Consider the following 20435-nt stretch of genomic DNA (forward strand, 5'->3'; position numbering starts at 1 on the left):
AAATTACTTTGAAAATCAGATCTCTTTATTTTGTGGTGAAAGAACTGAGCTCACGAACAAAACTCGCAGCAATAGCTGCGTTACTTACTTGTTAACACTAGATGGGGTGTAAGGAAAGAGTGAAGGGGAAAATCAGGGAAGAGCAAATCCTTGGAGGCCCGAACTATCTCAGGCACAGAAGAAAGATTTAAGTAATCTGAGCATGGCTTTCTCCACCTTGCCAAAAGCCAGACTCGATCATAAGTAGACAGGGACCCGTTTGCTTATTCCTCTGGCAGTGTGGATCCTCGGAAAGTGGGTATTTTAACACATGTGACACACCACTATTAGTCACATTAACTACATTTTATTCATATATTGAAAGAGTACACATACATGTCAGTAGCACAGATTGCATCAGCTCCTCTTTACTAAAAAAAGCTCAATGTATATACAACTTTAAAATGCTCCTGCTGTAGCTAGTGTATATTAAATCAATGCTTATATAAACTAATGATCTTTACATTGACTTATGTACTTTAGAATACATTAAAAATTATCAGTGGCATGTTCTGTTATCCTTTTTCACTGTCCCGATGGTATAACATTTCAATGAATTATGGATGTGCATATTTTATTTACTATTCAAAACAAATTCTATTACAGAATATAGGCCATAGAGACAAACCTGTGGTTGCATTTGGAAAGGCAGAAAGTATTTTTAATTATTAGTGATTTCTGTTTTTCTGCCTGCATCCTGCAGCTTTTCCTTGGGAGCAGGAAGAGCAGAACAAGACTCCCTTTGAGAACTTGCCTTTGTTTGATCCTGTGAAAAGTACCATAACCTTTTCTTAATCAGCTGGTGCTTTCGGTCCTCCCTCTTAGCTGCTTTGACCTCCCGTGCATGAGCTCAGCAGAACAGGCAGGCCCGTATCTGACTGCAGGCTCTTCCTGAAGCTGAGCTGGGCTTTCTGACCAACACAGCCACTCAACAGAAACTGCAACCTGCCTGCAGAATTCATTTCCTTCACTCTCTTCTTTTGGTCCCATGTGAATGAGCTAGACTCCTATGGATCACTTTATCCTCTTTATTAAGCCTGCCTCTGCAGAGACCATTTTAATTTAATTCAGCTTGATAGCCAAGTCTCAAAATCCCCTTGGCTCTTGAAACAGTACAGTCTCCTGGTATTCAATACACAAGCCTTTTTCCAGCATCCTCTTCAAGGATCCAATTTCTCTAAACTAACTTTTCACTCTGACTGATGCCCCTTCCTGAGTGACTAGAAAGCACAGTCAAGCCCTAAAAGAAAGTGCTGGTGCACTGAGAAATGCCACCCTCATCAGAATATCTAACTCTAGTGAAACTTGCATGCTTGACAGAAAAGCAATACAAAATGCTTTCCCATAGGCTAAATAAACGTTGCTTGCCAGCCATACCCACTTTAAAAGTAAACTGGTAACGTGGTAAGAAGATGCATTCACTGGCAGACATGAATCTCTTTGTTTTGTCAGATTTGTTTAGCTTAATCCTAGGAGAGGTATTGCTAAGCCCTATTGCAGAGTGTTGGTTTGCATCTGCAGGTCTTGACTGAACCACTGGGCCTGACACCACATTGGGATTCTCTCAGTATTTCAGAGATGGGCCAGGTTGCCAGTAATAGTTAAAACAAAACCAGGTTGAACAACTCTGTAGGAGAAAAAAACCCTCACACATAATTGAAAATCAGAATTAGTTATGTTTCTCACAGGCCAGTAATAATTTCATTTCATAGCAGAGAAGCAAAAGTTGGGGAGGACTGTGATATGCCAGGTCGCTGGTAGGTTATGACTCCTCACGGGAGTCCTTACACATAATGCTCTTCTACAGCACACCTCACACCCTGGATATCAGAAAGCCTATGAGAACATCCCTGTTTGTGATCATAGGGCCATGTTTCACATGTCCAGGGGAAAAATGTGAAACTCACTCAGCAGAAGGATGGTGAGATAGGCCTCAGTATGAAGGAATAAAGGACAGTTTCCTTTGCTCCTGCTCTATGCAAAGCCTCCCTATTATCCAAGGCAGCAGTGCAGCAGCAAGACGTGATAAAACAGCCTAGTAGAATAAGTGGCAGGGAAACTTAAAGAAATATGTTGTGTAAGAGAACAAACAAGACCTCTGATACACAATTTTGTTGGGTAAGGGTGGCAAAGAGCCTTTCCAGGACAACATTCCCTTGCTGTTATCCTCAGAGAGATTCTGTGTGCCAGGATTGCCCTATTTAGGATGACTGAATGCCTTGGTCTGTAACCACCCAAAACACCAATGAAGCACAGTCTGTCCACATCCTCCTCTTTGACCTTCAATGGATTGGCAACCTGGCAACAACCCAGACTCACCCAGTGGAAATCCTTCTTGGAGGCAGGATTAGCTCTAGTCTGAAACAGCTCCAACAGCTTGGTTTCAGATGACTTGGTGATACTGAAGTCACAGTTAGACTTTAGCCAGAAGGAAGATTTCCCAAACACAACTTTGATGTCCCAAACCTGAATTTATTGCTAATGAGCTGTGCTGGAGGAGAAACACTAGACTATAAATCACCTCCAGTGAGGTGCTACAACATGGAGCATCAATGCCTACATGTGTAGCTTAAGCTCTGCCTTCTGGAAAGAGAGTTCATAAAAGAATAATATGTTAAACACCCAGAATCTACTGGGAATCACCAGGAAAAGTATGAATTAGGGCAAAATGGAATGGATTTCTGGAATACCTATTAAAATAGGGAGTGGGTGGGATTTGTAGTTGATTTGTTCATGGCATCATGCAGACCTCTGGTATTTTCTGTCTGTGTTAACTTGTTAAGATCTCACAGTCCTGAAGGGACACACTCTTCCTGGCTACCCATTTACTTTGGGCTGGGCTACTTGTTATGCACAATTTGTTGCTGAAAAAAAGTGAATAATGGAAGAAAAATGGCAATAGATTCTGACTGTCTTCAGTCTGCAACGAATTATAATGATGTCTTGGATTTACTGTGAACTTGAAAGAAAGATTTTGAAGAGAGAACTCTGTGTATCCTGGAGTGTGCCTGTTTGCTTTTGTAATTAATCAGCAACCATGATGAACTGGCTCCAATATTAAAACTTACACTACTAAAACATTAGTTTAGCAGTTAAGAATTTTTATGCTTTATTTGGCTCGCTCTTCACTTTCTTTATGAGATGTTCAATTCAAGGTATTTTTCTGGATAAAATTTAGATTATTTTCTTAGATGTCAACATTAATGCATTAATGCCCTGCACTCCTCTTTGAATGACTGCAGATTGTGAGATGTCTTTGAAAAAGGATAAAATGGACATGTCATGCAGTAACCAAGTAAATGCAGTCCCTGATTAATATGCAAGTTTGAAAAGTTCAGAAAATGTCATCATACTCCATAGGTGCACCCTGTTTTTGGAAAGGTCTCTTTTTGTTTTGTTTGTGTATAAATGTCATTCTACATAAATTTCACTCCACCAGCTTTTCATAAACTCAAGTCAATGGTGATATGCTCAAATATTTGAGTGTTTCCTTTAAAACTAGAGGCAAAGAAAAAATCTCTTCGATCTGTTGACACAGCTGTGAAAGACCTTGGTGCTTGCACGTAGATTTCTTTAAATAATCTGAATATCTTCTTTTCACCATCCCACTGGTAAATCTGGGAGAAGGTATAGTCACTTCCCAAGGCTAGGTAATAATTGCTCTTGAAGGAGAAAGGCTGCAGTGTCATGGCTCCTCGGGATGGAAGGGCCTGTATCTCCACAAACTGTTTGCTATTCCATTTCATAACTCTGGAGTCACCAATGAACCTTGTGAGTGTGATGTAAAGGTCATCTTGCATCCTGAAACTCTTCACAGCCAAGACATCTTCCATATTGGGGATTTCACTATGTGGGACAAACTTTTTGGAGGCTTTGTTCCACTGGAGTATAATGGGCACCTGGGCACGGCTAGAGAGAATTAAATGTGATTTCCCATCTATATCGAGAAACTCAGCATCCGTGTCCCTGAACCACTCGTGAAGAGACTGATACGAGTAAAATCCTTTGTTATTCCACTTATACACTGTAGACAAACCTGCTTTAGAGCTATCTGCTATAACAAAAAACATTTCGCTGTCTATCTCAAAAAGCTCTATATCATTTGGCTTGGAAATGCGAGATACTTCAATATCCTGGAATTTGACAAACTTCGTCCAGCTTTCATCAAACTTGTAAATGTGTGAGCCACCAAAGAGCTGTGCCACCACCACAAAGACTTGGTCACCAACAAGAATGGCTTTACATCCCACTATAGACTGACCTATTGCCCAAAGAAAGAAAACAAAACAACACATGTATTAGCACAGCACAAACCACCCTTTATACCACAGACACTAAGAAATCACCCCTCCCCTCTTTAAAACCTGCACTATCTCCTAATTTTGTCTTCTGCTACTTGCCACCAGAGCATCTTTTCAAGCTTTTTGCTTCCCAATAACTGGAGAGATGACTTGTCCCACCCTGCAATGTCTGCAAGTATGATGTACCGTAAAATGCTAATTCCTTTTTATGCAAAATACTTTTTATTTCTTTCTTCAAACACATGGTCCCTAGTATACAAGACAATTATTTAAGCTAAATTTTATTATTTAAAAATGACAAGAGTTTTTATCTCGCTGTTCATCAGATATGCGAAATTCTCTTATTCTTGTAATGTCTATCTTCCTATCTTAACTAGAAGAATGAAATATATTTTTCTTGCTCCAGAAGGGTTAGAGTCAGCTTTTTGCCAATGTACTCAGAAATATTGATGCATCTTGTGGATATATCACTTGATAGCAGGATGAAAAAGATAAATCTAACTCTGTTGTTTGTGTTAGGTTTTCTTGAGATTTTGTTAAACTAGAAATATTTAGGAATATTGCAGTTGCCAGATAGATCAGATCAGGTTATGGTCTGTTTTGAAAATGTCAAGTTACACTAAACAAGAACCACATCAAAAAAGTAACAATGAGCTATTATGATAGATGTTGTTGGAACCAGAGAGGAATTTGTCTGTGAAGCACCCAGTTTAAGTAGAATTATAGCTGCACAAGATCCCCAGTGCATCTTTGGTCAGTCACTACAGGAGATTTATCTTGGCTCCTCTTGGTCCCCTACCGTGGCTTTCAGAGCTGGCCTGGGATGATCTGCCCCCCTCCCAGAGTAGGAGAGGTGGGAGTAACTTCATCTCAAGGACAGCAAGGTATCTGCAGCACAGACATGAATGGTCGAGCTGATCCATCCTTCGGATCTAACTTAGTGAAAACACAAACCCTAGCAGAGCTTTCACCTGTCTCCTTCTGCAGAGGACAGCAATGCTTTTCTCTTCATGTTCACTGTAAAGGCAACCCAGCTAGCTCAGCTCCATAAGCCCATGTTGTAAAGGGCTAAATTTAGATATCCAAATGCCTGGCATATGGTAAGTAGTGAAATTCTCTGTGGAGCTGGCTCCAGAGCTCTACAAAACACTCGTCAGGCTCTGCAGGAGGCCCTTTATGTGCCTGTGTCTCCTGGCAAAAATCTCAGGCTCACAGACATGAGTCCAGAGCTCAAGCTCAGACCTTCCAGGAGCAAACTCTGGGTGTGGAGCTAGGACACAAGTCGCTGGCAGAAATGTCTCCTAATCTAGTCATTCAGAGGAAGGTGAAATACAGCTGGAAGGCAGCTATCTTTGCAAATGAGTCAAACTCTAGTTTCCAGAGATTTTCTAGGGCTCGGCTACCTCTCTCTGGGCTGTTGACTCCTCAGTTTACATCCCTGATACATATTTTACCCTGAGCTACCAAAACACAATGAAACCTAAAAAAGCAACATTTTTAATTTCCAAAATTTCCTGACAGAGGGGTAGCTTCTTGTAAACTTTTGTTAGTGACACAGACAGCTGATGTCACGAGGTAAGTTCTTGCTGCCTTTGTAGATGTCAACATCAGAGGATGACACAGCATACTCTATGTCTCCCAAAATATAAGGTAAAAAATAATCGATCACACACAACAAGGAACAGGAGGGAAAGATGCTCCATTGATAATTTAGCTCCTGAGTCTTCAAAACCTCTGGCTTGGAGCATCTTGGAAATCATCTTGGAAATGGCAGCAGGTAACAGGTTTGAAGACTCTGCCTGTGCTATCATGGTGTGACAGTACCATAAGTGTTGGTTAGGGACAGAACAGTTGTTAGAAAATCAGCATTAGAAGATCACCTGGCATCCACACAGGCTTTTTGTTTGATCAGTAATCTGGCCAAAATGTTAATTGAGCGTGTTGGTAAATTGAAAATAAATGCTGAAACTTTATAGCACATCTCTTTAAGTAACTATCACAGCTTAAATATTTCTGTTGTTTCCAACTGACTTCTTGGTCAGCTCACCCTAAAAGCATTCTTCAGACCTGTTTCCTCCTACATGCAATAGATTCTTTTTATATTCTGTTTTGCAGGCACTTTGGCAAGATCAAGTGCTCCTTCAGCTTCTGCTTAGTTTGCTGTGTGATTGAGGCAGTGAGTGCTAAGCTGGGCCATGGTGTGACATTCATGGCAAGTGTTTGTGCATTCAGAAAAATTTACAAGATTGGACAAAAGAAGCCTAGTTTGTGTGCTATAGTAAGGTTAAATGTACATGTGTTAACAAGACTTATTACTCCATGGAGTCACTCATATCCAAACATCAATCACTTCAATCAGCTAAATTCAATAGAGATTCAGGACAAAACCCAACAAACTAGTCCCATCTACAAATCTTATCCTTGTGAAATAGCAACAGTTCACCAGTGACTGGAATCCCAGTGTTCACATACCTGTGATATTGTCATAACTCCTGAAATTCATTTCAATGTGATCCCACTCCAGCACCATGCAGTTCTCCATGCTGGGCTGTGCAATAGCTACAAACACATCATTCTTTGAGTTGAATGTATCCACTGAAACGGACTGGTAGGGCAAAATCTGGTGGACAACAAAATCTGGAAACATACGTTGACAACAGTTAGGATACATCCTTGCTGGAAACACAGAGTAAGTGGTCACTGATTGGAATGATGTACACTGAAAAATGAGCGAAATACTCTGGATTTTGTATAACGCTATCATGGAATTATCAGTGCTCACGTTAGGCATGCAGCAACAGGGAAAGCATCTCCTGCTTTAGATATCATGAACTGTCCTCTAGAAATGTATTTGTCAAGGAGATCAAATATGTAAATAGTGAAATAATTCAGATTTTCCGTCTAGGCTGGATACTATCAGTGAAATAGAGAGAGAAGTCTCTTTACCCACAGCTGGAAGTTGCTTTCCCGTCAAGGGAAATGGCCTTGCTAGAATCACATTCAAGCTGAGAGACAGCAACTACCAGCTGAAGTCCAATAACTTCTTAAGTCATGCAAATTTAATCACTAGCAATTTGTGTTATGCTAAACCAGGCAGAAAGTGAAATGATATCTGAAGTTTGCCTGGGGATAACCCCATTTTGCCTAGACCATAGACAAAATGGTGTAATCAAAAACTCAGTTAACATAATGTTTTATGGGGCATTATAATATAGTTTAGGCATAAAATACAACCGACCTGAAAATTACTATCGAGTGGAAAACTTATCCTAGACTATAAGACTGAGAAATTAGAGCAACCTGTAAAGATTAGGAGTCTAACTCCAGAATTAAAGACTTTTTTTCTCAAAAATTAAGTGCCTTTTTAGACTTAATTTGAAAATTCACCCTGGGGTATGTCAGCAGTCACCACAAAGCCAGCCTGGGACAAAGTAAGGAGATTTGGGTCTGAATTTGACATTTGACCAGACAGCTCTGCAAGATCTATAGGAAAAAACCATGGCGTAGCAGAGCTGACAAAGCACTCAGATCTCAAATGTGGTAGGAGGCCTTCATTGAAGTAATGTATGGATATAGATATGTAGAAAAGGAAAGGCATCTTTCTGTGCAGAACCGGGCACTGCTCTGTTTTAAGCTCCATTTGCTACATGCCTTCACCACACACTCCTATGTTGGAAGGGCCTGAGCATCCAGGGATTTTGGCAAAATGGTAATTAAGTCCTCACTCAAGTCCCTTATTTTGGTGCATTATGAAATAATTGCTTCTGAATGAAGAACCCTCTGTTTCTGCATGCTTGAAAGCCTTGCCCTTGAGGAGTTACACTTGTGGAGAATAAAGATAGATGACTACCATTAAAAAACAGAGCAGGTTCCACAGCTGTGAAAGAAATGACAGTCTTCATTCTTAGAGGGACTGTTATAAATATAGCTTGGGATTGGTTCATAAATGCTGGTAGGCAAACAAGAAAGTTATCTTCATTCTCACTGGGAAACTAAAAGGGCTGGGGAAAACTGACACCAAATATGCAGAAAGTAAAAGTAATTGACCAGTTATAAAAGGTAGCTAAAGGATGGAGCAATAGCAGATACAGTCACAGAAAATAAAAATATTGAGGACAAATACCCCAAAAAGTAATCCTGAAAAGACATCTCTTGAAATCAGAACACTTGTGAAACACTTTGGGGGAATCTGTGAACTGAAACAAACCAGTCTGTATGGGAAAATGGGGAAATAATTTGTAATCAGTAAAAAGCAATAAATGTTTTTAGCACCAGCTGGGAATACCAGATTGTAATGTAGAACAGGGTTACACAGGGAAAGTTGCTGCCACATCAGGGCTGCAAAAAATTTAGGCCTTGGGGGCTTGATTTAGTTCTACATATCTTGCTGTAATGCTAGAAAGAGGTAATACAGTAAATACAGGATTGGGAGGAGCCCTTTTCCAATATTTTTCTCTTTGAAGTCAGATCCCCTGGATGGGAGAGGCAGAGGACACAGCCCACGCTTTCCCCTGTGCTGCTGGCTGCATGAGCTGTCCCTCTCTTCCTCCCACCCTATACAGAGTTTTGCTCTCCCTGTCTCCAGACACGTGGTTTTCACACTGTTTTCTGCTGGCTGAGAATGGGGGTGTCCTCCTGTCCTCCAGTACTTATTCCTCCTCTGCTCCCTCTCTGGTTGAACTGGAATCATGGTGTCAGGGGTGAGTGTCCAGCACTTTTATTGGGCTGATTTTTCTTCTGGCAACCCTTGCTTGGGCAGATCCCAGCACACAGGAGCACTGATGCCAGCACTGGAAAGGGGGAGAGTGCAGTGAACATTATAGGACACTGACGAAAAATGTAAGTGATGGTCTGTTTGTGCAGCTGCTCCAAAACTGTATCCTGCAATTCAGTCCCACCCTCCTCACATCCCTTCTTCCCTGCAGTGGATACTTCTACCCTGGTGAGGCTTCCCAGGACCTGGGTGTGCCAGCAGGGAGTGTTAACCATCCTGTCCCTTCTCCCACTGCAGGAGATCTCCAGCACAGGAGCAAGAATGGAGTAGTACCTATTAATTTGCAAACCACCTCCCTTCCAGACAGCAGGGAAAGAGAAAATCACCTCCAGAAGACAATCCCAGCTAGCTAAAGAAAGGGGAAAACAAGCTTCCAAAGCTCAGTGAGATGATCCCTGCCCGCAGGTCTGGGCAAAGCAGGTCCCAGGCATGCACATGACCTGTTCCCAGTGGTTGTGGGAGCCCCTCTGTTTTCCAGACTCCTGAAAGTGAGTTACGTGTTCCCCTGTGGTGCTCACAGCCACAGCACAGCCCCCTCACACATTGTTGAGGGAGAAAGACAAGAAATGAAGTGAAATGGCTTAACTGCTTCCATGATGCAAGCCCCGAGAAATGGAAAAGACAGATGCTGTCACAGAAAGAGTTAAAACGCAGGTCACCAATACTGTCAATCACTTTCTCTGTGAAGAAACAACAGGACCATTTTGAGTTTTGCCTTTTTATTTTAAATTTGGCAGCACCTCTTTCCATCTCTCCTGTTACCACTGTAGCAGTTCAACTGATGCAGTGAGCTGACTGGGCCAACAAGACACACATTTTACCAAGCAAACTGCTTTGTTACCATATCCTGCATCCAGGCATGCTCGACACAGAGTGCTGGAGACCAGAAATGATGGAAAGTCTGATCCCACCTGGCAAAGGAGGGAAATACTATACTAAAGACTAGCATAAATGAAAGAGGTTTGCAGAGCCCTGCCCAGCACTGACTGGGAAGGGAGAATACACCTATGGGGTATATTGTCTTACTCAGAATACAGTATGTGTTCTAAGCCTGTGAGTAACCAGTCCTCAGGGAAGGAATATGGGCATATTTACACTCCCTTTGGATCTGGGGGAGGCAATGACAGAGAAGGAGAAAGCAGCAGTGGCCTGACACCACACCACAGACCACCAAGGTCACACAGAACAGAGTAGGACAGCTATGCTGTGCCATAGGAGGGCTTCTCTGAGGGAATTTGAACAAATACTCAGCTGGGCAATCCTTGCCCCATGGAATGTCTTAGGTCCCAAAAAACTCTGCAGCATGTGAAATAAGATTTATGCTTGGTGTAATTTCACAAACAGCAGACAAAGGGACAATGTTAAGGGTGAATTTTGCCTGGAGCAACTTTACAGTGTCTAGATACACAAAAGCGACAGAGGGCTGGTAGGTTAGGATAGGTTTGAGGGCCAGGTAAGGCTTTCTCTTGTGCACTGTTATTGCTACACAACTGCTTAAACCAGACTGCAATGAAATAAAGTCTGCTTTTACTTTGCATTGCTGTGTCTTGGTGATTTGGCAGACGTAGGAACTTTGGTGCTGTTCTAAACTTCATTGCTCTCCTGTGTTTGACATCCTTTTGTGCAGCAGGTTATTGCACATTACCTCTGCTGCTCCTCTGACATAATTTTGAATTCTGAGTTCATTCTCTTTTCCTTCACATATTGCCATCAAAGCACCTTTCATACTTGTTCCTGAAATTTCATTTTACATTACTAGTAATCACCTTTTCTCTTATCTTCTAATAATAATGACTGACTTGATGACAAATGAGAACTTGCACACCTTTGATATTACTGTCTAGAAAAAAGGCAGAGCACTGACATCCTATTCAAAAAAGATGAAAAACAATACCTGCAGCTGATATTTTCAGTTATATGATGTGACTACATTTAAAGATAGGTAACTGCAGCAGTTTGGGTATAAAATATAAGCATAACCACATGCAAATTTCTCTTCGCTCCCTTCAGCATGCTTCACATTACCTTAAAAAATAAAAAATCAAAATCCTAGGCAAGACAGTAGTCAGAATATTATTGGACTTTTCTCTTCAAATTAATGGAGTTCCATGAAGAACTTCTGGCACTATTGCCACCATCTTTGATGCTAACAAATAATGATTTATCAAATAAAGATAACAGCTATAGCATTTTGGAACATTTTGGAACTTATTTTCATTGCTTTCTGTGAATACAGAGATTTTGGGAAGCTCATCTGCCATAACTATATGGCTTTATTCCAGATAATAGAAAGAATTCTGTGATGAAAATTAAGCCACAAATTGAGTCATAATCAAGTCTTTTCGAATATGAATAGGCAGAGCTCTTCTCCCATTATCACTTAACCCAAATAAAAACTCAGTACATACTTTGGCTTTGAAATGTAATTTTCCCATTTTGTATTTGTTCTAGTTTTTAGAAGTGCTTAGTATGTAACCCTTTCCTCCCCCCAGGTCATGCTCATAGAAGCAAAAGGGTATCATCTAAACTTCTGATATTTAACCATTTGTAGTGTGCTTAGAAATATACATTCTGAATACCTGTAGTGGTGCATTCATAATCAAAACTTGTCACATCATTTAACTTCTTATCCTGATATTCTGCTGGACCAATACACAGGACATCAGAAACTGTGGAATTTGTCATCTTTAACCACAAAAACAACCACTTGGCTTTGCAGTCACACTCAAATTTATTTCCCCTTAAATCTCTAAAAAAACACACAGAAATAAACATATTTGAAAAGGTTGATAGCAATATGAGTACTACAGAACTCTCATCACCTTGACATGCTGAATTTCAAAATATCTGAGTATCCTTGAATTGTTCTGAGCTGAAAATAGGGAAGTTTCTTAAATTGGACTCGTTTATTATGAGCTCTCTTTCACTGAGTGTTTTGAAAAACTGTTGCAGTTTATGGTTATATATAATCATAGTAACGGAGCCCTGTGATTCATGTGTAAAGTTACTTTTTTGGTAAGTTTTCATAGGATGAGGACTGTAATGTAATACATCCTGACACTCAGGTTGTCTGCTGCAGGCCTCCTTTGCACTATATACCATTGACACAGATAATTCCCATTCCTTCACTAAACTGTTCCAGTACCACTGGTTGCCAGAACAGCTTTGCAGACGTAAAATACAGATGTAAGACTTGTATTTTTTGAGTTGCTGCTGATGTAGGGTCAATTTTACTTCTTCCTGCTAATGTATGTGCAATTTCAGCACTGTACTTGTTCTTTGATCCTTTGGCAATTTCTGTGGCTTACAGTTTTACTTTGCTGGTTGGGAGAGCCAGGCCAAAAATAGGAGAATCCTAGTTACACAGGGAAATACTGACAGAATATCAGCAATGTGCTACAACTGCACAGAAACGAGGAAAAGAAGCTCTTTTTTTTCTTTAACTAATCTCTTGTACTAAAATAATCTCAGGGAATATGTAACGATAATAGGGAAATATGTTCGGAGAAACTGTAGTTTTAAAATTCATTGTCTCCCTTTCTCTAAAACACAGTTTACATGAGACATCAGAAAGAAGTACAATAACACAAGATACAGCACCACAAGAAGCAACAGTGATTTAAGAAATAGCAGTTACTTTAAAAGAGTCTAACAAGAAAACAATTGTAAAATGAAAAAAAGCTGGAACAAAAAAAAACATGCTTTTTTTCTGTGTAGATACCAGATACAGCACCACACATCCAGAACCTAAAACTGAGAGCAAGAGTGACAGAAGCAGTAGAAAGATTCTCTTTACTTACAGTTCAATTAAAGAATCTAGATCACTGAAGACATCTCTTGGCAGAGCTTTGAGATGGTTATTGGCCAAAGAACTAGAAAAGAAAGTTAGAGCTTAATATCATTGCTATCTCTTGCAATTCTTACCAAGTCTGAGCTCACTTACAGGTTGTTAATTATCCAGTACTGTCCAGCCACTGGCACTGTTAGAAGTTACCAGGAACAGGCATTAATTATTCTCATTCAAGAATGGAGATTGCTTGAAGTTCACATAAAAGTAAAATATTTAAAGTCTTTTTTTTTTGCCCAGGTGCAGATGTAACCCACAGAGCAATCACTGAGCACACTGAAAAGTAGCAGGAGGGTTAATCATGGGTAGGCAGTGTGGTGGTGGTGATGGCACCAGTGCAGCACTGGGTGTACCAGTGGTGTCCCAGACCCAGCTGTGCCTGCACACAGGCAGCACAACATGTGGCAGTGCTGCCCAGGCAAAAATTGCTCTAAGGCTGGTTCTTAATTTATGAAAGGCATGTGGTTGACAGCAGGAGGAAGCTGACACAGGGGGAAGAGAAGTTTTCTGTGTAGCAGGAAAACTAGTGGTCTCCCAGGAGAGTTTTGTTCAAGTAGAAATTACTCTATCAAGTGTTAAATAACTTACAGGTGAGTCAGGTCACGAAGGCCACGAAATGCATTTCTTGAAATGGTTTCAATTTTATTTCCTTCAATAAATCTAGGCAAAAAAAAAAAGGATTTTAAAATATTTTTAGTAACATTATTATTAGCATCACAGTGCTTTAAGCTATGGTTGCCAGATGCAGCATATTTCTGGACAGCTCCTGCCTGGGTGGGAAATCCCAGTGGATCTGCTCATGTTCCCTTTTTCCCTTTCCTTGGACAGATTGCAAGGAACAATGCAAGTACCTGGCAGCACAAGGGATGGCATGTGACACAAACGTCCATCAGAAGTGGAACAAAGTCAACAAGGCAAAGAAAATTATTCCTCTCTCGGTAATCCTCTCAGGATGTGTTGTGTGAGGCAAGAGACCTGTGCAGGAGAGCCTCTTGAGGCAGACTTTAGAAGCTAAAGTCCTTCCTTCCCTTCTCACAAATCCCCAGGATTTTCAAGGCAGCAGGCAGCACAGCAGTGCTGGGGAGCTCCCGTGGCTGCACACACACACAGTGACACCTCCTACCCACACAGCCCCCTGACTTGAACGGCACACATTTGACATCTGCACAAATGGCAAGACCACTGCCTTGGCTGAGTTCTGGCTGCCACAGTTCAGCTCTGTCCAGCTGGGACATCTCTGCAGAGTGCTGGCTGCACACAAGTCACGGCCCCGTGCCCTGGGGGATAATGACAGGCACATATCGATTCCAGCAGCACGCTGCTCCTCCTGACTGCACGTCAGCATTTCAAGAAAGAGCTGATATTTGAGCATCTTGACCCCTGCGCACTTGAGGACACATCCCCAAATACACCATCATCCCTGCAAAGTGATTGCAGCCAGGTGGCCATCAAGATATTGCATGATACAGCTATACCTGGATGAAAACAACTGTATGCTGACTTTGAAAAAGGCTTATGAGATGTGAGTCCCTTATTCCTAAGCAGCTCTGTTTGCCCTCCAGAGAAATTAGAGGAAAAATGCTATGATACAAGGTCTCTTCTAAAGAGACTGAAGATGGGAATGCAGGAGATGACAAGTGCTCTTGCTTCTGCAGTTTAGGTGTAGGGAAAATCCTTAATGAAGTGACCGGGATCCTGACTGCTACTCTGGGAATTCTAGTCTGTACACCAGCAAAGCTCCCATCTTTATCAGACCTGTCTTACCCAGACTCAATACACAGAGTCAGTTTAACAGTGCTCTGAATGCCATTACAAGTGCTGCAAGTGCAGCAGGACACAGCTGGAGATATATTACTTATATATAGGTATCAGCTGTGGGTGATACCCAGCTCCCCAGCTGCTCTGTGGCCAGAGACTTTGGCTTTGTACACACAGACACCTGTCATTGCTGTTTGTCAGTGAGGTTTCCTTCTTCTCTACAAAGTCTGATCCCTGGTAACTAAGAGACATGATTTATGGAAGCTATACTGGCTTTACTGGCTGCATGGCCAAAAAAACAAATCACAGAGGAAGACCACTCACAGCCAGTTCCCAAAAGGTGGAGGGGTGATTTGCTGGGAAGAGGAAAAGCTCTATGGATTTGGCAGAAAAGGCAACTACAAGCATTAACTGAGACCGCTTGATCTGATGACTACAGTCTTAGCTTTCATATTTTTCAGATTCTGTACTGCCTTAGTGTGTGACTCTGAATTTCATATAAAGTGTTAGCAAGTTCTCTTCACAGTTTAGTTAGACAAAACAATCCTTTTCCAGCCTGAGAACCAAGGACACCATTGCAGCTTCAGGTCCAAAAAGTATAAACGACAAATGGAGGAGAGGAATCTGGGAGGATGGAACTCCATAACCTGGAGCTACAATTGGACAATTAACCCCAATATGTCATGGACCAAAACTTATAAAAGTGTGAAAACTCATGACCAGTCATCTATCTTAGGTCCATCTTGGGTGTAGCCTTGGCCAGGCTCTTGTACTGCCCAAGGTATATCCTTTGAAGGCATTTTTAATAAATACCTACTTTATTCCTTTAATACTGTCTAGCCTCTGTTACAGGTAGCCTCTTGAAGCATCAGTTCAGCTGCTAAAATAATTTGAAGCAGAAAGGCTTTACCAGTCTTCATCCTGCTCCCTGGCTTGCAGCTGGTAGAGAGAGATGTGCCCTTGGACCATCTGAGGAGAGCAGAGTGTTTCATTCTGACAGGGATCTGCTTGCAGTGACCAGTACAGCTACCATGATGTTTGCTGTCCTGCTGGGACAAGCCCATCAGCACTTGAAAGCAGGCCACTAATGGTACAACAGAAAATGTTTTTCTTCCTTTTTACAAACTACTGCAAATAATTTTTTCCCTGTAGACACAAGGAAAAGAGAATTCTTAGATAACTTGCTATCTCTGAAAAATCCAGATGTAGCTGAATCATGGATTTTAGCATATATCATTTGTCATTAGCTTCAAGTTCCATTGTTGGCTATTCCACATGTACCAGACTATTAACCCTGAATATACCCCATCATACCTATTTCGCTTCAAGATTTTAGCATGAGTCGGTTTTATGAGCATTGGTCTTCCTGTAGAAAAGGACAAATATTTTCACAGCTACATTTCAGTTTGGAAAGGTGGGTGGAATGAGGATTTTTTTCTGGTCGTATTCATAGTTTCAAACACACCAGCTTATACTGAGTAACACAGACAAATGCTGTCCTTTGGAGTGTGAAGGGAGGACAATCTCGTACCAGGGCTAATACTTTTTTAAAAAGAATAAAGAGTGAACTAAAAATAAAAATAAATAAGGACCAGAAAAAGAAAGGAATGTAAATATCAACTAAGTGAATTACATAAACAAAAGGAGAATTAAATAATGCTAAATAATAATATAAATAGATACAAAAATTTATATTATATTAAATATATGCTTATATATTTATGTATTCATAATTAATTAGATGAATATAATTTTTTTGGACATTAACAGGGTATCAGGAAAAAAGGCAAAGTAGGAGATAAACAGTTGAGAGAAGAGAAACAGAATCAGAGTTGCTCTGGGCAGTACACAAGTATTCTGCAATTCCTGCTCATAGGTCAGGACAGGCTGCTCCACCTTTTGCTGGATGTTCAAATCCCCTTAACAGGTTTGGCATTGTTCTGGAAAGCCAAGACAAGCTTTTGCTAAGCAATGCCCTTTTGGTGTTCTGTAATTGCACAGAGACACCTTGCATTAACAGCATCTTTTAAAAATGCACTGTAACATCTGAAAAATCGTCAGCCACCATAAAGAATATTTTCACAGGAGTGGAACATAAATCCTTCAGCTCCCCTGCTCTTGGGAATCACAATAAAGACCAAGACTGTAGCAGGAGTCTTGGCAACTTATCAAAACACTTTTATTTATAAAGGACATAAAATACCAAACTTACAGGTATTCTAGATGGAAGAGACCAGCAAAGGCATCATCTCGTATAACAGTGAAGGAGTTGGAGTTCAGCAAGCTGAAAATGGAGAGCAGGCATTAGGAAAGCACATTAAAACTTGACACACTGGATTATGCCTGTTGTGTTTATTGCCCATGACCAAACTAATCTAACTGACTTGAGCCCATATCACCCCACCAATGCAGCACACATAAAATATGTGGAATGGTCTATGGAAAAAAAAGGCATTACATGATGTAGTTAATGTCCACTACTCCCCAGGAAAAATGTGCCATTGACCTTGGCTGAATGTAACCTGGTCCTCAACTCTATGGTCCACTGAGCAGAACAAGCCATCATTATCAGGAAGGTGTGCTGAGTGTGGGCCCCATCCACTCACCAGCCCTCCAGCCCCACTGACAACTTTTAAGAGTCCACCTCAGCACCAATCCTAAGCTCCCAAGCACCAGCTCTCACTTTATGCAGTCGCAGTGGGCCAGTGCTCACTCATTCCACACTCCCAGGGGAATGCTCCAAGCCTGACCTGCAGATGGGGTACAGCATCCAGTTTATCTGCTGGAAACACAGACACAACCAAACCTCCAAGACAGAGGATCCTGCTCTCTCTATAGAGCAAAGCCCTGTGTGCACAGGCAGTGAGGAAGAGCTGCAGTGCTGCCTCCTCCAGGCACTGCCTTGCCCTACTCCCGTGTGAACTTCAGGGACAAAACATGCTGCACCAGAGAGGCTGTCACCTGAGCCAGCACAACACAGCCAGGGAGAAGGAGGTTATGTGGGCTTTGCCAGTAAAGTTCATTCCTTGCTGTATTAAAGCACAACAGCGGACAATCTCCAAATGTTGATGCTCAAAGGCAGAGAGGGCAATCTCCTTTCAAAAAAATAGCAGAACTTCTTACTTGGCCTGAAATATTAACACTACTCAAAAGAAATAATTTTTGGAAAATCTCAGAATTTTCCCCTATGGATGAATATGTCCGCACTAATTGCTTTATTAGAGCAACAGATTAATATTCCTTTTGTATGGTTTTAGGGATTTTACTGAAATTAATTTAGAAGACTAATGAACATGAAATGCAAACTTACCCTGTGATCCCTGGATATTATGCTAATACTAGACAAATGCTCCTTAAATTATCCCAAAGAAATCTGACAAAGATGAAGGCCACCATAAAAAAATGAATCCTCACAGTACTATTTTACCATGATTAGTGCCACAGAAGACTTTGTCCTGAGGTACCCATGTGCTCAATTATGCATGTTTGTTATTTAATCTTTTTTTTTTTTTCATGTTTTAAGGAAAAAGTTACAAATTACACTAAGCAACAGAATTTGTGAGTGCCCAAGGTGGTGACAAACCCCTCTTGCTCCCACATCTGACTAACCATGTGAAGCGACATGAGCAACTTCTGCCTTTCTCAAAGACTCACTCTGCCCCACCACCCTACACACCCCAACATCTCCAGGAAATCTACTAAGGAAAAGGGACAATCTTCACCTATTCTTCCTCCCTCTTCCTAGTACCATTATCCAAACTAAGCCAGATTTCCCCTAGCTCTAATTTTCCACCCATGGATTCCTCCCTTTCCTTCCCACCTGGCACAGGTCACTGTTTGCCACCATTTATTGGTGGGCAAGGTCCTCGTGCCCTCTGCTGAGGGCTCGATGTTGACTTCCAACTCTCACAGAAACCAGGTTTTGGGACCAGTAAAAGAGATTAAGGCTTCCACCCCTTGCTTTGTCCCCTTCCCCTCAGCATTTTGCACGAAGTGCTGCTCCTCCCAGTAGGAAGACAAGCCTTTGAGCCAAAGCAGGTGAGGTGCCCAAGGAGAGGAGCCTCGCCATCAGGTACCAGACACCTTTAGAGACTACCTCTTGCTGAGACCAGGTTTAACATCTAGTTCTGTGGCAAGCACTCAGCCTGGCTCTCTGGCAGGCTTTGGATCATTTTGCTGACTTTTTCTTTGCAGTGTATCTTTGCCTGGGGGGGGTCAGTCAGTCCTTATGGGCTGGAGGTGTGGAGGGCCTGCTTGGTGTCAGGAGCTCCAGACAGGCTGCACTGGGCTAGACAGGACTCAGGCTGCTGCTCAGCTTTGCTGCAGATTACCAGAGAAGTGACCATCCAGGTTCCCCAGGGGGTTGTACCGCAGTCTCTGTACCTTCTCTGCTGCCTCTCGGGACAGCTAAATTAAGCAAGTTTGGATAAGTTCCTGGAGCAGGAGGCACTCACCTAACTGCAACATGGGCACGACCGAGCAGCTTGCCTGGGATCAGGAAGAAGGGATGGCTGCAGAGTGCTGGGAGCTAGACCTTTGTCTCCTGGGACAGAGGACTGCTGGGGACAGAAGGCATCTCAGGGGCCACCCTCCAAATTGCATGCTGAAGCACGGAGTCACGCTGCAGGCAGCACCAGCACTTCACACACAGAGGATTCCCTCTGAAGTGTGTCCTGGAAGCCTCTGCTCACCCCTTTGTGCCCACAAAGCCAGTGCCAGACTCTTGGGCACAAAGTGAGCAGAAGTGAGAACCACCACTACATAACTCCGGGGGACAAAATTCAGCCTTAAACTTACTAAAGCTGAAGTTTAAAAAAAGGAAGAACTTAAAGCATTGTAAAACATTTATTCCTCCTTTAGCAACTAAATACACATTTTATAAAGTGGTTTCTGAGCAGAAAATGCATCCCTGAGCAGAAATGTTATGAAACAGCAGCTACACTGGGGGACTGTGCAAGCCGTCTGCTCCCGTTTTCTCCCTTTCTACAAGGGAAAGGGAACTCTATTTAGGAGAAACGGAGAAGCTCTATACTTATAGAGACTCTATTTAGGAGAAAGGAGTGAAGTGCTCCTTGGCCGTGCTCCTTCCAGTGCCATACTTACAGCAGCTGCAGGGAGGGCAGGTGGGAAAACATCCTGTCCTTGACTTCGGAGAAGGTCCCGTTGACCAGGCTCCTGGAAAGAGAGATGCCACCCGTGAGGCGGGACCGCCCCGCATCCCTTCTCCCCCCTCCTGCCGGTGCCGAGCCGCGGTGCCCGCACTCACAGGGAGCCCAGGCCGGCGGGCAGGCTGCGCGGAGCCCCGGCCGCCCCCACGCACAGCGCCGACTCCCGCCAGCAGCTGCAGGGCGGCCCGCAGCGCGGCCTGCGCGGGGCGGCGGGCGGCGGCAGCGCCAGCAGGGCGCACACAGCGGGCAGGAGCCGCAGCGGCAGCGCCATCCCGCTCCGCTCCGCTCCGCTCCGCTCCCCGCTGCCCGCCGGCCGCTCCCCGCCGCCCCCCGCGCCCTGACATCAGCGCGGCGCCGCCTCCGCTGCGGCGCCGGGACGCGGAGGGGGGGTCCCGGCGGGCGGGGCGAGCCGAGGCGGGGGCACCGCGCCCGCCGCGTCCCCGCGGGACAAAAGCCGAAAGCCCGCGGGAGGCGAAGAGCGTGGGTGGCCCCCGCTGGTAGCTCCAGAGTGATGCTGCCACAGAAAATCGGGGGGAGCGTTGAGGCGC

General features: G+C 42.9%; 1 protein-coding gene across 1 annotated transcript; it reads right to left on the bottom strand.

Annotated features, from left to right (window-relative positions):
- Positions 1-330: 330 nt before the first annotated feature.
- Positions 331-20158, bottom strand: LGI2 (leucine rich repeat LGI family member 2). Its single transcript, XM_014891513.2, has 8 exons — positions 19986-20158; positions 19823-19894; positions 16932-17003; positions 13550-13621; positions 12915-12986; positions 11694-11863; positions 6813-6977; positions 331-4300 (listed from the first exon to the last, which is right to left on the bottom strand). Exons 1-8 carry the CDS (start codon positions 20156-20158, stop codon positions 3483-3485), a joined length of 1614 nt encoding a protein of 537 aa, XP_014746999.2. The 3' UTR covers positions 331-3482.
- Between the last annotated feature and the right edge of the window lie 277 nt (positions 20159-20435).

This window comes from Sturnus vulgaris, chromosome 4 (assembly GCF_052056855.1).
Source record: "Sturnus vulgaris isolate bStuVul1 chromosome 4, bStuVul1.hap1, whole genome shotgun sequence".
Classification (NCBI taxonomy): Eukaryota; Metazoa; Chordata; class Aves; order Passeriformes; family Sturnidae; genus Sturnus; species Sturnus vulgaris.

What these genes read in the sequence shown, in the direction of transcription:
- LGI2 (XM_014891513.2), bottom strand. Translation starts at nt 20,158, where the DNA reads ATGGCGCTGCCGCTGCGGCTCCTGCCCGCTGTGTGCGCCCTGCTGGCG. An exon ending in CTGCCCTCCCTGCAGCTGCT is followed by an intron (nt 17,004 to 19,822) that starts GTAAGTATGGCA and finishes CTCCATTTTCAG; the next exon opens with CTTGCTGAACTCCAACTCCT. An exon ending in CTTCGTGACCTGACTCACCT is followed by an intron (nt 12,987 to 13,549) that starts GTAAGTTATTTA and finishes TTTCTTTTCTAG; the next exon opens with TTCTTTGGCCAATAACCATC.